This window comes from Oncorhynchus tshawytscha, linkage group LG05, assembly GCF_018296145.1.
Source record: "Oncorhynchus tshawytscha isolate Ot180627B linkage group LG05, Otsh_v2.0, whole genome shotgun sequence".
Classification (NCBI taxonomy): Eukaryota; Metazoa; Chordata; class Actinopteri; order Salmoniformes; family Salmonidae; genus Oncorhynchus; species Oncorhynchus tshawytscha.
In genome coordinates this window covers 34,230,966-34,247,886 of record NC_056433.1, presented here as the reverse complement: position 1 = coordinate 34,247,886, position 16,921 = coordinate 34,230,966, and the positions used below count along the sequence as shown (strand labels likewise).

Sequence of the window (16,921 nt, the reverse complement as noted above, 5' to 3'; positions counted from 1 at the left end):
AATTTAGAGTACTTTAGACTAGAAATGCATTGAGATACTGATATGTCATTAACATGCCACTCGCCACAAAAGCTCCAGCTGAAATGTTATTTCCAGAATCCATAAATGAAATTGTGTAATGAAGCATGTGGAATTGTATGAAGCGAAGGTCTTAAGCCATGGTTTTGCAAGTTGGATTGTACAACCCAGAATGGAGGGTTTGAAAGTGTCCGTGTTTTTATGCGTTGATTTTGTTTACTTACTACTTTGATTGTAGATTTTAGCTTTAGTATGATGATTATGAAAGAAATTAGATTCACTCCCGTTAATTTAAGTATAACCTTTATTTTGATTTTGTTACAATGATATAGAAGCTAAAATCTAATGCTTACCTTAAAATGTAATGATTATTAAGAGGATGGAACATTTTATCTTGTGAAGAGACAGCCTTGAAAATGTTAATCTTGTTTTAGTGTCATAAATAATCCTCGGTTCCTGCCTGTGCTTGGTAAAGATATGAAGGGTGGGCGACATGATCCCCTCCTTAGGACCATCTGGCAGAACACCAAGACTATGTTCTATAAGTTAAGACAGGAGATGGTGCCAGACACATGCCAGAACCAACCCTATGAACTATAACTATGTAACTTGTCTGTAACCAGTACATAAGAGATCTAACGGGACTGCCCTGGCAGAGCTCCTGACAGAAGTTCACTGTGGTGCATCAAGTTTGTTGGAACTTCTCCAGTTAACGCTTCTCCAGACCTCCCTGTTAATAAACAATTATTAATTTAAGATTGACTTTGAGTGTCCCTGTGTAGAATTTCCACGACAAGACAAATACAAGCCCCACTAATATCAAGACTATTTTTACTTGACAATTCAAGCACTTTTCTCCTTGGGCTCATTTATTAATGATGTGACCTAGATAAAGTCTTTGGAGGCAAATAAGAGGACAGGAAATGCAATGAATAGTAATCTGTGCAATACCAATGAATTACATAAAAAGACAATATTACTGTACAATGCATTACAATTTGTGAAAATGCACGTCGCACACATAGCTGTTCCTCACTTCATTGCACATCCGTGTTTTTTTGTTGTTAACACAGAAGACTTTGTTCACCAAATCCACAGAGCACATTCCTGCTATTTTAACACAACACAAAATGCAAAGCAGGAAACATGAATCACACACTTGTAACTACAGCGACTTACAATATGACCAGTGGGTAAAACTGGTTCAAATGCAGTCATTACCAGGTCATTTCAACCAGTTTTGTCCAGTTTTGCTCGCTGGCTGTGCATTCAATTAAGGAATTACCCAGATCAGATCTTACCGTTGCTGCTCCTCCTTTTGGGGTTCCTCTCACTTCGGGCCACACTGATCATAGAACAGCTCTTATTGCTGATAGAGTCTCTGTTGGAGGTAATGCTCCCTGTGGCTTCGCTGTCCCTAACCATGCTCTCATAGCCACTGCTCACCACGCTGTTCCTATTGGTCAATAACGCTGTCTTACCCATGGCCGGGGGCAGCTCCCCGCTCAACACACTAGTGACATCACTGGCGTGCCCGCTGAGGTGGTTGGGCCTGCGAGGCGCTGTTACCCTGGCATAGGGTGAGGGTACAGGGTGAACAGGATGAACCTCTCCCATGGATCTACAGGCAGCTCCAGCCGCTGCTGCCATCTTGTCTAGAACTAGTCCTCCGGAGGCCCCGCCAGAGGGGTAGGGCTCTCTGCCGATCTGGAGGAGCTCTGAGATGCGCCCATTGATTACCCGGACAGGGGACTTTGCTATGAGGCGTGGTGGTAGGGTCTGGGGCGAGGGGATCTGGTTTCGGCTTAGAGACTGGGTGGACCAGGGTGGACCATGCTCAGGTCTCTTCCCATCAGGGGACAGACTGGCGCTCCTGTTGATGGACTGACGGAACGCTTTGGGAGAGAAGCTGAGGTTCTTGGTACTGGGGATGGGGATGGATATCCGGCGGACCTTAGGGCTGGTCATCATCAGTTTCCCCACCGCGGAGAGCTTAGATCGGCTGGTTCTAGGAGACTGGAGGGCTGTGGAGGTGGTGGTGTTGGGCTCAGTTATAAAGGTTGACCTGTTGGTTTTGGGAGAATGGGCTGTGTAGGAGGTGTTTTTGTCAGTCAAGGGAATGGACCTAGGGGCCCTCCTGGGGCTCCTGCTGGCCCGAGGTAGGGTGGATTGGCTGGACTCCCCTTCCCAACTTCCTTTGGAGCCCTTGGAGCTCCCCATGGAGCTCACAGAGGATAGGCTACTGCCTCGGTCCAGAGTGTGGAACTCCAGTGGTATTCTACCTAAAGAGTTGGTCCTGCTTGCCAACTGCTCTAGTTTAGCACTGAAGAGCCTACTGCTTTCCTCTATGGGAGATTCCAGCTTGCCGCTATCATGTCTAACACTCCGAGTGGATGGCTTGGGCTCCAACGGTGAACTACTGGCTGTGCTGAGAGGACTGTTACTAGTTCTCTGTCTCTGCTGCTGCTCCAGGCTGTACTTCCAAGCTGGTGAGAAGGGGAGAGGGAGGCTCTCCCTGGCACAGGAGAAGATCCCCTGCCTGGCTGAGGATGGCCTCCTCTCCAGGGTCACCCAGGGACTACCAGGGGTGGATGATGTAACGTCTGGGGCTTTATCTTTATACTCCTCGCTCATTACATAGCTCTCCTGCTTGTTGATATTATGCCAGCCTCTTGGTAGACTGGCTGTTTTGTGGTGGGTAGCTGCAAGGTAACCAGGGATACAGTTCTCTGGTGTATTCCTGCTCCTTTCACTACTGTCCCCTGGTGTCTTTGGAGTAATTAGGGAAGATGGAACAGGTAAGACCCGGTCATAACAGGTTAGGGAACAGGTGGTGAACTCCCCTCCTCTGGGATAGCTCCTTTCTGCTTGGTTACCACTCCTCCCTCTGGCCCTATTCTCTAATGACATCATCTCATAGCAACCGGTCTCCTCCCAGGCATGTGTGTCACATGATGCAATACTATTAGTTTCACCTGGGAAAGGCATCAAAACGCTCTCGTTGGTATTCTTCTCGTGATTCGTCTCAGTAATATAGAACACACCTTCTGTCTCCATCGCCGTTTTACTTCCTGAACCTTTTAGATGATCTTTCTTCTCGGGTTCAGCATAAGTATCCACTCGCGTGAAACGGGTGTTAGAAACCCCTCGGCGATGACGAGACCTCTCCGCATCACTACTCCTACTGAGGTCAGTGAGCGAGGGGTTTATAAAGGAGGGCAAGACCCGGTTCTCCACCCTGGAGAGAGAAGACATGGCTTTGGGTTTGGTGTTGACTTCCACAGCCATGATCTTAGTGGTAGTAGCAGGGTCCATGGCCTTGATAGTGGAACCTGTAGAATCTTCACTAATGTTACTGATAATCCTGATGGGAAGGGAACCCAGTACTGACCCTGAAGAAGCCTGGCCAGAGGAGGAGTGGGCATCCCTGATCCTGATGATGTTCCCTGCCCGGTCTCCTCTCTCCAGCGCCCCGCTGATGGTAACCTCCTCCACCATGGTGAACACCAGCTCATCCTGACCCGTCTGGTCCAATGGCTGCTGGACCATGACCGTGATGGTGGCCTTCATCTCCTTCAAGTCCAACTCTGTAGTAGGCAGCTTGGAAAGCTGGGGAAGGATCATCTCTCCTAGGGGAACACTGGTAGCCAAGGAGGAGGTGGTGGAGGACGAGGGGGAGAGGAGGGATGGAGAGACAGAGGGGGATATCGGAGTGCTTTTGCCCGCCGGAGAGGTCCTGGTCTGGTGTTGCAGCAAGCCAGACCTCCCTGGGTATCCAGCTGGCTCCAGAGGCAGGGGAAAAAGAGACAGAGGAAGATGAGAGCTTGGCACCGGGCTGATCTGAGTGTAGATGTCACTGTGCTGTGGAAGAAAGCTGTACTCAGGGGGGTTGCCTTGGTTCTGGCAGGCTGGATGTATACTGATAGAGCCACAGGGGTTTGGTTGGTCCTCTTTGGAGCTGGCTGCACTTCCCTCCTCACAGTCATACAGACCAGAGTCCTCTCTCTGAAAACTGTCGACCGGAAGACTGCCATCTGTCACCAGGCTCTCTTTCTCTCCCACAATGGAAAGCTCACACCACTTCACCTTCATATTCAGTAGTTTCAAGAAGGAGGTATTCTCCATAGTTTCAGTTCTGCCTGAGCCATCTTGGGGGACTGGAGGGGACTCGGTCATGGCAGAAGGTTCTTTTAACGATGACTTGATAACTGTTTCGCTGCCGTCGATGCACCCGAGTCGCTCCTGCAGCTCTGCGAAAGTGTCACACTTAAGACTTAAGTTCCTCTCACATTGGCCCACCTCTGCTGTATTCTGAGGAAGTTGTTCTTGGATGATGCTCTCATTCTTCTTCTTCTCTCCCTGCAGTCTGGGCATGATGTTTAGAAGGTGCTGCAATAGCTCTTTCTTTAGAGCAGAAAGCTCAGCATCCTCCGATTCCGCTTCAGCCTTATTCTGGTGTAGAGAGTGGATAATGGGGGTAAACTCCGGCTGGCCCTGGCCCTGCTGGGTCAGCTCCGCACTGGGCTGCTGGACCGAGCCATCGGGGTTGACGTGGATGACCGTGTCACAGCACTGGTTGCTGCTGGAGTGGTCATCCAGCAGGTCGCCACCGAGCCTGAGCTGGGGCAGGTCACTGAGGTCAGAGTCCACAGCATTGGTAGAGTGAAACGCTCTGAGAGAGAAGGGACTACTCCCTCCACTCCTTTCTCTACTCAGACTTCTACCACTGGGAGAGCAGGATGTTGAATGCTGAGAGAGAGAGCGAGAGAGAGCGAGAGAGAGCGAGAGGTCAAAGTTAGTGATAATTTTTTTTGCCTCGCTACAAAAAAAAATGCTACTAAACTGCTTCAATTGTTTACTGTTAGGCCACCCAAGGTTCATTGAATAACACTTTTAACAACATTCTTGGCACCAAGAATGTAATGGTAAGTAATCTATAATTCAGTAGACATACGTTTGCCTTCTTCTGTGTCCTGCGAATGCGCGAGGCAATTTGGACAGTGGAGAATGTCTCTGGGAAGTGTTCTGGTGAGTCAGTCACATGGGCCAGCACGGTCGTATGACAGTTAATATTACCCAGAGACTCCTGTAGCAGCATGGTCACTTTACTATCTCTGTGGTGAGCACAAAATACAACCATCCTCATCATCACCGTCATGCATTATACATAGTACAATTATATGACATACCAGTATTAAAGACTCAATTTCATGATCTACTGCTTGAATCAATTGTTTTGAATTGAAAGTCTCCAGTATCTAACCTGTAGGGGATGTTTTTGTTTCCATTGTTGAGTAGGGCCAGTATAACACTGCCCAGTTCAGACTCAGGACGTCCTGTTCTGCTGTCACTGGTTCTACTGGTCCCCTTTATACTGTTAGCCAGGTCTATCATGATCAACCTGCTATGACCCCCTGGTACTGATAGAGGGAGAGGAGAGGAGAGGAGAGGAGAGGAGAGGAGAGAGGAGAGGGGAGAGAGAGGAGAGAGAGGAGAGGAGAGAGGGAGAGAGGAGAGGAGAGGAGAGGGAGAGGGAGAGAGAGGAGAGGGAGAGGAGAGGAGAGGAGAGGGAGAGGAGAGAGGAGAGGAGAGGGAGAGGAGAGGAGAGGAGAGGGAGAGGGAGAGGAGAGGAGAGGAGAGGAGAGGAGAGGAGAGGAGAGGAGAGGAGAGGAGAGGAGAGGAGAGAATTCACTAGAGGAAATGAACGGCGGAAAAACTGAGCAAATAGAGCAAAGAAAATAATAAAAAAATAAATCCAAGGTATTCCAAGTATTCTTAGAAAACAAGTGAGGTACAGTTTATTCAGTCAGCCGTATGCAAATGAAGTCTCCAGATATTAGCTTGATAGCTTACTCACGAGTCCGTACGGTGACACATACAGTGCAAGCTACGTACAGGTCACTGACCAATAAGAAGAAGGAAAAAATACGAACAAAAATAAAGAGTGTACAGACATTTTTACTGTCAGTGTCTTGACAAAGTACTCTGACTGAAACGTGGACACAGTAAGCAATGTGCATAGGTAATAACCTTATTTCCTACACACCGTAGATATAGGGCCCATAGATATCTCTATCTGATCTATATAGCGTGCCAGAGTTATCTTTTCTACAATGCACAGAAATAGCCACCTTTGCCACTGCCCTCTGCGAGCTGCTGTTGGACGTGCAGAGTAAAAAACATATGGGAGCTGGAGGAGGACGATGGTGTGGTGATGTCACTGCGAGCTCCACTCGTCGGGCCGCCGGCCCGGTGGCGCGATGCGATGGCTGCATCCAGCAGGAAGGCAGCTCTCTCGGCGTTGGGGGCAGATACCACACTGTGGTGCCGAAGCTGCATTAGAGGAAAACAGCATATTTAACTTTATTTTATATTCATATTTTATTTTCACGACAGAACATAGATAATGTATGTAGAGAGGGAGATAGGTCGGATAGAGGTACAATGGCACAGAGGTGGAAAGGGGGACTCCGGGACAGACACCGGCACAGCAAGGCATGAATATAATATGACATGTTGTTCAATGTGACAATGCCAATGTAATTTTGTAACTGGGATTATGTACTGTAATTAAGTTAAATCCCACTCCCTGGCTCTTCTGATAATGCATCTGAATAAGGAATGAATTAGTGTTGTCTAATTCCTGACTGTGTTAGTACTAAACAAAACAGTAATTATATATAAGTAATTATATACAGTGCCTTCAGAAAGTATTAACACCCCCTGACTTTTGCCACATTTTGTTGTGTTACAGTCTGAATTTAAAATGGATTAAATTGCTATTTTGTGTCACTGTCTACACACAATACCCCCTTAATGTCAAAGTGGAATTGAAAAAAAAAAAATTGTTTTTCGACATTTTTACAAATGTATTAAAAATTAAAGGCTGAAATGGCTTGAGTCAATAAGTATTCAACCCCTTTGTTATGGCAAGCTTAAATACGTTCCGGAGTAAACATTTGCTTAACAAGTCACATAATAAGTTGCATGGACTCACTCTGTGTGCAATCACAGTGTTTCACAAGGTTTTTGAATGAGTACCTCATCTCTGTACCCATCAAATACAATTATCTGTAAGGCCCCTCAGTTGAGCAGGGAATTTCAAACACAGATTCAACCACAAAGACCAGGGAGGTTTTCCAATGCTTCAGGAAGAGCCAGCAGCACACCACCTTCCTTCCCACTGCTGGCTTACCTCTGAAGCTAAGCAGGGTTGGTCCTGGTCAGTCCCTGGATAGGAGACCAGATGCTGCTGGAAGTGGTGTTGGAGGGCCAGTTGGAGCCACACTGTCCTCTGCTCTAATGAATAAATATCCCAGGGCAGTGATTGGGGACATTACCTTGTGTAGGATTACATCTTTTGGATGGGATGTTAAATAGGTGTCCTGACTCTCTGTGGTCACTAACAATCCCACGAGACTTATCGTAAGAGTATGGGTGTTAACCCTAATGTCCTACCTAAATTCCTAATCTGGACCTCATACTGTCACCTAATCATCCCTAGCTTACAATTGGCTCATTCCTCTCCCCTGTAACTACTCCCCAGGCTGTGAATGAGTTTTCAGTCAACTTACCTGGTAAAAAAAGAAGGGCACCTATTGGTAGATGGGTAAATGTTTAAAAAGCAGATGTTGAATATCCCCTTGAGCATGGTGACGTTATTAATTATACTTTGGATGGTGTATCAATACACCCAGTCACTACAAAGATACAGGCGTCCTTCATAACTAAGTTGCTGGAGAGGAAGGATACCGCTCAGGGATATCACCATGAGGCCAGTGGCGACCTGTCATTCAGGGCAGAGCTCCTGATTATTAGCTAAAATAAATAAATAAATAATTTATACATTGGCTCGGTGTTCTGTCACTCATAAGGGCGCTACGTCACCACCAAATCTACGGGTAAAGCTAGAAAATTAAATCCAGTTGATTGCTGCCATAGAGTTACATTAGAAGTGCCCATCCAAGAAGGCTCAAGGTCATTGGCCACAGATAAAATTACTATCCCATTATATCCACAGTAGCGTTGATTGGACTGATGTCAACACCATACTTTCAAAATCTTAGCTAACAGTCATCATCATGAATCAAGTCAACAATCTACTGGCAAATCCTTTTTAATCCTTGTCATATGAAGATAAATAGTGAAGAGAAATTATAGATTATAAATGTATCGGACAACAAATGTATCAGCTCATTGGACAACAACAAGTTGGAAATTGCAAATTCAACAATGAGTGGTTTGGAAAGAATTAGTGGCTAACTGCAAGTATTGCAAAGCAATCACTAGCCTGCTATTCAGTGGAGTTGGTGTGTGGTCCAAGTCTATGTTTAAGGGTCTCTTTGCCAAGCTTTAATGATAAATATTCAACATTGGCCATGCTGTCAATCAGCAGGATTTTTGCCATGCTCAAAACAACTGTTAACTCAGAACTGGGAAATCTGACTTCAGTGAGTTCAAGACAACTGGAAACTTGGGAAAAAACAAGCTCTGACTGGGAAAATACATTTTAAACGGTCATCCAACTCAGATTTGTAAATCAGGAACTCTGGCCTCTTTCTAGAACTCCGACCTGAAGATCACTGATGTCATCATATTTCAACCTTGTTTTTTTCCAGAGTTCCCAGTTGTCTTTAAAGCACCATAAATCCAGAGAATACCAGACTTTGATGACAAAGTTTTATCACGAAGGACCGCTGTGCCACCTTCCTGTTCAAGTCAGCACAGCACAACAAGGTGTCCAAAAATGTATTGTATGCTGCTGCATAAATTATGTAATATGCCATAGAGATATGTGTACTGTAGCTAAGTGTATGTCGTGTAGTAAACTATTAGTAGCCCATGTGCCTCATCCTAATAATTTGGTCTATTTTCCCCTCTTAATTTTGCCAGCTATTCTGGCTTGGTGGTGCACATGTAGCCTATAACCTGTTTTAGAGAAATGAAATCAATGAATATTGTAAGAGCTTTCATTGTCTGCGTATATGCCCCCTTCATTTATCCTATGGTTCTGACTTGGTGTACAGGGAAAACACTGTAAGAACGGCCCATGTTCTGGATTCTGAATTTTTAAAGGGCTGCTTCGCTGCCAGACAAGGCTCCGCTGATAACCAGGTGTAGTAGTGGTAAGGTTTTGGGACTGCTGTTGGGACTCTGCTGTTGGGACAGCTTTATGTAGTTCCTAACAGTTTGTGGGCACCGTTTCTTACTGTTATAGCGCAATTAAAGTATTGTTTAGCGTTGTGTTGTGGCTTTGCTGGCACACATTCCCTAAACATTAGTTTGCCCCACAATATTTACATGCTAAAATAGCCACCATTCGTATGAGGCGAATGGTGACTTCAAAACAGTTACAGAGTTTAATGGCTGTGATAGTTTTCTCCTAAGTATGGCTCAACAACATTGTAGTTACTCCACAATACTAACCTAAATGACAGTGTGAAGTGAAAAGAAGGAAGCCTGTACAGAATAAAACTATTCCAAAACATGCATCCTGTTTGCAATAAGGCACTAAAGTAAAACCTCAACAACAAAAAATAATTTTTTAAAACTTAATTTCCTGAATATAAAGCGTTATATTTTGGGCAAATCCAACACTCTTCATAATTTCAAGCATGGTGGTGGCTGCATCATGTTATGAGTATGCTTGTCAACAGCAAGGACTAGGGAATTTTGGGGGATAAAAATAAACGGAATAGAGCTAAGCACAGAAAAACTTGGTTCTGTCTACTTTCCAACAGACACTGGGAAACATTCACCTTTTTGCAGGAAAATAACCTAAAACACAAGGCCAAATATACATTGGAGTTGCTTACCAAGACGACATTGAATGTTCCTGAGTGGCCAAGTTCTAGTTTTGACTTTAATTGGCTTGAAAATCTATGGCAAGACTTGAAAATGGCTGTTGAGAAATGATCAACAACTTACTTGTCAAAGCTTGGAGAAATTTTAAAAGAACAATGTGCAAATATTGTACAATCCAGATGTACAAAGCTCTTAAAGACTTACCCAGAAAGACTCACATCTGTAATCGCTGCCAAAAGTTATTCTGACATGTATTGACACAGGGGTGTGAATACTTATATAAATGAGATATTTCCGTATATCATTTTAAGTACATTTTAAATACACTTCTAACATTTTAAAAAACATGTTTTCAATTTGGCATTATGGGGTACTGTGTGTAGATGGGTGAGAAAAAGATCAGTTTAATACATTTTTAATTCAGGCTGTAACACAACAAGATGTGGAATAAGTCAAGGGGTTATGAATACTTTCTGAAGGCACTGTAAGATACACTTAGATACACATGACACCTTAGTGACATGTGTAGTAGTAACAATGTTACTACAGTAGCATGTGTTTTTCTGTGTTCTTAAGACTTGGGACTTCATTAAGAAACTGGTCTTACGCAGAGATTTCACACCAATGCTGCACATAGAGAAATTCAATGGAGAGCTGACTCTTCCATATTCTGCATAGCAAAGAATCAAGTCAGTTCTATAAACGTTACACATTTCTATGTGATCTGAACGGTCCACAACAATAAGCCCCTGTATTATCATTTACCTGTATTCCATAGATGGGGTCCTCAAAGAGATAAAGGTCTGCCGATGGGCTGTCCTGGAGGTTGCCTGACAGTAAGTCCCTGATGGTCTCATCCTCCCCACAGACCTCCATAGCGGACACAGACACAGCCAGGCTGGCTCCAGTCCTCTCCCTCCTCCTCCTCTCTGTGTGACTGTAGAACCAGGAGATGGCACACGGGATGACCCCTAAACTCTGGCTGCTGCTATCACTACCCATCATGGTGTGCGACTTCCCTGTTAACCACAGTAATAAGACACACACAACACAGTCAGTTTGGGTGCTCTGTGTGTCTGCGTGTGCGTGTCTGTGTGCGAAAGTGCGTGCCAACCTGTGTGTGTGTGCGTGCGTGCGAGGGAGAGAGGGAAAGAGACAGAGCATCTTGGTAAACAGCTCGCGGGTAGGGGGGCTTCAGAGTTGGTTTATTGAAACTGTCAGTATTTACAGTCCCCATTGTAGGGTTAACTTGGAGGACAGAGGGGATAGAAAGGGCAGATTTCCCCCCAAATTAAGGTTCTAACAAAACAGTTTTAATTGTCCACACCCAAAACACTGTCAAAATACCATCTTCTGAAATGGAAGTTATTTAAGCAATAAGGCTCAAGGTGGTGTGTTATATGGCCAATATACTACGGCTAAGGGCTGTAATCCAGGCATTCCGCGTTGTGTCGTACGTAAGAACAGCCCTTAGCCGTGGTGCCTTATTGCTATTATAAACGGTTTATCAACGTAATTGTCACACCCGTCCTATACAGTCTGATGTACCAGGGCTTTTAGCCAATCAGCATTCAGGGCTTGAACCTCCCAGTTTATAATACAGAACATATTCCCTCCAATTTAATAATGAATTTATTGATAATACCGGATTGGATTTACATACGGCACTTTACATTGTATGCCACTGCCACTTACTAGCAGACACTTTTATCTTCCTCCAATAAGCACTTTGAAAAAAAGATGCCACTTAGTACCAAAAAGGGTTCTTCCCTGACCCCCACAAGGAACCCTTTCATAACCCTTTTTATAGAGCAATGTGTAGAAGCCACCTAAGTGATCCAGTATAGAGGAGGGAGGGACTTTTGTCCCATATTACAGTACCATAACTCTAGTGATCCGTGTCCTAGGTTTACTCACTCTAATCCAAATGCTAATTGAATTAGGGTAAGAGAATTGGTTTTCTCCAATTAAAGGCGAACCAGCCTGCCATCATTCATTCCAGAGGGCCATTCTATGGAGGGAGGGAGAGAGATTGATATCCCCTGGCAGCCGACCTGCCGCCGTCTACACCGCCCGACTAATTCAATCTGATTTACGGTCGGTTGAGTCATGTGTAGTAGAAAGGTATAGCTCCAAGGAGACACTGCCCTTACAGGAGAGAAAGGGGTTTTATGTATTTGTGTCACACAGACAGTCGTCTATTAAAAGCCTTTAGTAAAGCTAAGTGGATTCCATTTTCCTAATAGCAGACCAGAGATAGTCTTACAGTCCATTTAGTTTTTTAGTCCACCTCGGCCTTCTCATCCTGACTGACAAAATATTTGCGTCATGTTGACGTGTTTTGCAGGCAGAGCGACGGCGGAAGAAGCTTAAAAACACTTGGGATGTATTATGGATGAATCTCCTGCTTTTATTTATCGAAGAGGTGGAAAATGAATGGAATGGAAGATGGGATGAATAAAGGAGAGGACAGATGGAACACCTCCCATGCCACCACAGCCCCCATAGGGAAAAGAGAGATGGAACACCTCCCATGCCACCACAGCCCCCATAGGGAAAAGAGTGATGGAACACCTCCCATGCCACCACAGCCCCCATAGGGAAAAGAGAGATGGAACACCTCCCATGCCACCACAGCCCCCATAGGGAAAAGAGTGATGGAACACCTCCCATGCCACCACAGCCCCCATAGGGAAAAGAGTGATAGAACACCTCCCATGCCACCACAGCCCCCATAGGGAAAAGAGAGATGGAACACCTCCCATGCCACCACAGCCCCCATAGGGAAAAGAGAGATGGAACACCTCCCATGCCACCACAGCCCCCATAGGGAAAAGAGAGATGGAACACCTCCCATGCCACCACAGCCCCCATAGGGAAAAGAGACATGGAACACCTCCCATGCCACCACAGCCCCCATAGTGAAAAGAGAGATGGAACACCTCCCATGCCACCACAGCCCCCATAGTGAAAAGAGAGATGGAACACCTCCATGCCACCATGCCCCCATAGGGAAAAGAGAGATGGACCACTGCCCCCATAGGGAAAAGAGAGATGGAACACCTCCCATGCCACCACAGCCCCCATAGGGAAAAGAGAGATGAAAGCGATGGATGCAACTCCCATGCCACTGCACACAGGAAAAAGATAAAAGATTAATTCAAGAGATATATAAAAGACATTGACGAAAGAGATAATAGCCACTCTCCTTATGAGGTTTGGTCTTCATGGCCACTTAAAACAATGCTACTTTCCTGATGAAAATAACATCATAGATGAGCATAGGCTGGTCATGCTGATCACGGTATGCATGTATGCTTTTGGCTAATGCTGGTTTTGCTGCTGACTAGCCTTCGCTGTGTTTCTGCCGGTGCCTTCGCTGTGTTTCTGCCGGTGCCTTCGCTGTGTTTCTGCCGGTGCCTTCGCTGTGTTTCTGCCAATGCCTTCGCTGTGTTTCTGCCGGTGCCTTCGCTGTGTTTCTGCCGGTGCCTTTGCTGTGTTTCTGCCGGTGCCTTTGCTGTGTTTCTGCCGGTGCCTTCGCTGTGTTTCTGCCAATGCCTTCGCTGTGTTTCTGCCGGTGCCTTCGCTGTGTTTCTGCCGGTGTCTTCGCTGTGTTTCTGCCGGTGCCTTCGCTGTGTTTCTGTCGACGCCTTCGCTGTGTTTCTGTCAATGCCTTCGCTGTGTTTCTACCGGTGCCTTCGCTGTGTTTCTGCCGGTGCCTTCGCTGTGTTTCTGCCGGTGCCTTCGCTGTGTTTCTGCCGGTGCCTTCGCTGTGTTGTTGCTGGTGCATTCGCTATGTTTTTTGTGGTGACCAGCAATCACAGTGTTTTTGCCGGTGCCTTCGCTGTGTTTCTGCCGATGCCGTCGCTGTGTTTCTGTCGACGCCTTCGCTGTGTTTCTGTCGACGCCTTCGCTGTGTTTCTACCGACGCCTTCGCTGTGTTTCTGTCGACGCTGTCGCTGTGTTTCTGTCGACGCCTTCGCTGTGTTTCTGTCGACGCCTTCGCTGTGTTTCCGATGCCTTCGCTGTGTTTCTGTCGATGCCTTCGCTGTGTTTCTGTCGATGCCTTCGCTGTGTTTCTGTCGACGCCTTCGCTGTGTTTCTGTCGACGCCTGTCGCTGTGTTTCTTCGACGCCTTCGCTGTGTTTCTGTCGATGCCTTCGCTGTGTTTCTGTCGATGCCTTCGCTGTGTTTCTGTCGACGCCTTCGCTGTGTTTCTGTCGATGCCTTCGCTGTGTTTCTGTCGATGCCTTCGCTGTGTTTCTGTCGATGCCTTCGCTGTGTTTCTGTCGACGCCTTCGCTGTGTTTCTGTCGATGCCTTCGCTGTGTTTCTGTCGACGCCTTCGCTGTGTTTCTGTCGATGCCTTCGCTGTGTTTCTGTCGATGCCTTCGCTGTGTTTCTACCGGTGCCTTCGCTGTGTTTCTACCGGTGCCTTCGCTGTGTTTCTGTCGATGCCTTCGCTGTGTTTCTGTCGATGCCTTCGCTGTGTTTCTACCGGTGCTCTCACTGTGTTTTCGTTGTTCCCAGCCTCTGCTGTGTTTTTGCTGGTGACCAGCCTTAGCTGTGTTTTCGTTGGTGACCAGTCTTCGCTGTCTTCGCTACGTTTTTGTAGGCTGAGCAACATATGCTGGCTTGGAAAGTGATATTAAATTCCAATTAAAATTCAGCCAGAGTGGGGCTCTCCAACAACTGGAACTTTTATTCACCCACAATCTGGATTCAGAATGACTGCCAGGGTTAGAAAGATGAATAAATAAGACTAACTAAACAATCTAAACTGGAACAACCATTTCAGTAACAGGTGCAATAAGTACAACGAACAGATTGGATTAGTTTAGAACAATGATTAAAAAAATAAATACATCTTTGTGTGGCATAAGATTCATTAATCAATCAATGTACATGCAAAAATACAACAAACAAAACTGATATTGAAATAAACAATTCTAAGAATCAACTGCAAAATACGATAATGATGGGCTTGGTAAGACCAGTTTGACCAGCTAGAGCAGGGATAGGCAACCTTTGCAGGCCTGCAGATATATATTTTTGAGAGTTAGACTAGTAGAATACACACAAGGTGCAATTTCAAAATCGTGTTATGTCAGTCACTGACAGTCACTCAATTAGCAATGTCAGCTAACATGTTTAATATTGGTAAATTAGTCTAGCCAGCTATCTAAACTTGTAGTAATCATATATATTTTTGTCACTCTCACTCAGATATAGTATTAAATATTGCAAACATTTATCTCCACCCTTCAGCAAAATGTTAAGAATTGTAGGAAATCAGTTGTAAAATTACATTTTTACACTTCATGGCTAGATCATTAGAATTGCATGCAATTATAATAAAATCCTCAATCTTCTCTCTGCCTAATGGCAAGACGTGTTTCTCTCCACTGTCAAGAGGAGAGAAAACATTTCACTTAGGGCCCTCAAAAGGCTAGGGCCAGCTTTGACTGCGTGTGTAGGTACCCACACCTGGGAGCCACTGCAGCCCTTCATGAGTTCAGAGTTGCTAGAAAGGTTGCTAGATTGAAACCCCAAGCTGACAAGGTAAACGTCTGTCATTCTGTCCCTGAACAAGGCAGTTAACCCACCATTCCTAGGCTGTCATCGTAAATAAGAATTTGTTCTTAACTGACTTGCCTAGTTAAATAAAAGTAAAACTTTTTTTTTTTTAAAGACCATGGACCAGTTTGAAATTTATGCTGGTTTATGCAGTTTTGTTCATTACTTACCCGCTTCACCATGTCCAAAACACAGAATACATCCGTCTGCCCCGTTGACCACAGAACGGATGACGTCAGGCAAAATACCTACACACACCTCCGCCTAGCAGAGAAGATAAAGGAGGGATCGAAAAATAGGGTGAAAAAAGGAGAAAAATAGGGTGAAAAATGAGAAAAAGAGGGTGAAAAAAGGAGAAAAATAGGGTGAAAAAAGGAGAAAAAGAGGGTGAATCCATCCATCCACCTTAGCATTCATCCAGCTGTTTAAAACGCAAATAACACTTAAGTGGAGGGGCATGATTGAATGAAATGGCTGACTGTGTCTGATCCATCAAACAACACTAACACACACAGCTGGGAAAGGAAAGAGGCTGGAAGGCTAAGATAACAGCGCTCGATATAGCGATGGCTGTCTGGAAACGGCATTTTAAGTCCCATCAGTTTTCAGGTCATCAGACAGAGATAACAAACCAACCGTACTGTACTGTACCCACTGACCTGGGTTGACTCTAGGGGGAAGGCTGCGTCAAAGACATATGTCTTAGAGTGGCCCTTGGCTTCCCCAGCGTGTGTCGGCGTGGAGTTGGAGTGTGGCTGTTGATTGTGGTTGGTGGTAGGATCAATAAAGGTGACCCTTTTCTTGGCTGGGTCCACCCTAAGAATGGGTGGCTGGGGTTGGGAAGGGGGCACGGTGGGAGAGGGGCAGACTCGCAGCACCACTTTGACCTGTGTGGAGAGAAGAAAGCTGGTGGTGAAGATGTGATCATGTTTTTTTTCAGGGGGGCTCTTGGGAACTGGGATGAACAGGTGTTGAGTAGGTAGGTAAGGGAAATTATACCGTAATGCTTGAAGTTATGTCAAATGTCTTTTATATTTTTTTTGTTTGTTATTTGCACCAAAGAAAACAGGTGATAGACAACAATACAGATAAAAACGTCTTTTTTTTACAGTGTGCAGGTGTGGTTGGAAGCCCAAGGGTTTATATGAAAACCACACCACAAACAAACAATATACAATACATAAGTACAAATATAATAAAGGTTTGTTAAAACAGATTATCCTACTAATTACAAATATACAAATGAACTGATCAGCAATCACGATCAGTTCATGTTTAACGTGGGTGTGCATGTGAAAGTGTGTGCATGTGAAAGTGTGAATGTGTGCGAGAGTTAGGCTATATGGAGGAGGTCCCTGAGTATTTCTGTTCATCTGGCTGACCCCCAGTCTTCACTTGAAGTTATTGTAAAGTCCTAACTTGAATCTTCATTATCCGACTTGAATCTTCTATTTAAAAAAAGGTTTGGTCTAATTTTTACGATAAATGGTCCAGGTCGAAGACAAGATCTACATAGAAATCCA

The 16,921-nt window shown here is 45.2% G+C and overlaps 1 protein-coding gene across 1 annotated transcript in view; it reads right to left on the bottom strand.

Moving 5' to 3' along the window:
• Positions 1-16,921, bottom strand: part of LOC112251517 (kinesin-like protein KIF26B) — a 31,244-nt gene that overhangs the window by 4,816 nt on the left and 9,507 nt on the right. The window contains exons 6-13 of the mRNA XM_042322699.1: positions 16,058-16,285; positions 15,569-15,662; positions 10,588-10,841; positions 6,131-6,351; positions 5,876-5,919; positions 5,282-5,438; positions 4,973-5,132; positions 1,320-4,767 (exon numbers count right to left, since the gene is read on the bottom strand). Coding sequence (XP_042178633.1) covers positions 1,320-4,767; positions 4,973-5,132; positions 5,282-5,438; positions 5,876-5,919; positions 6,131-6,351; positions 10,588-10,841; positions 15,569-15,662; positions 16,058-16,285 — 4,606 coding nt within the window. The remainder of the gene's footprint in view (positions 1-1,319; positions 4,768-4,972; positions 5,133-5,281; positions 5,439-5,875; positions 5,920-6,130; positions 6,352-10,587; positions 10,842-15,568; positions 15,663-16,057; positions 16,286-16,921) is intronic.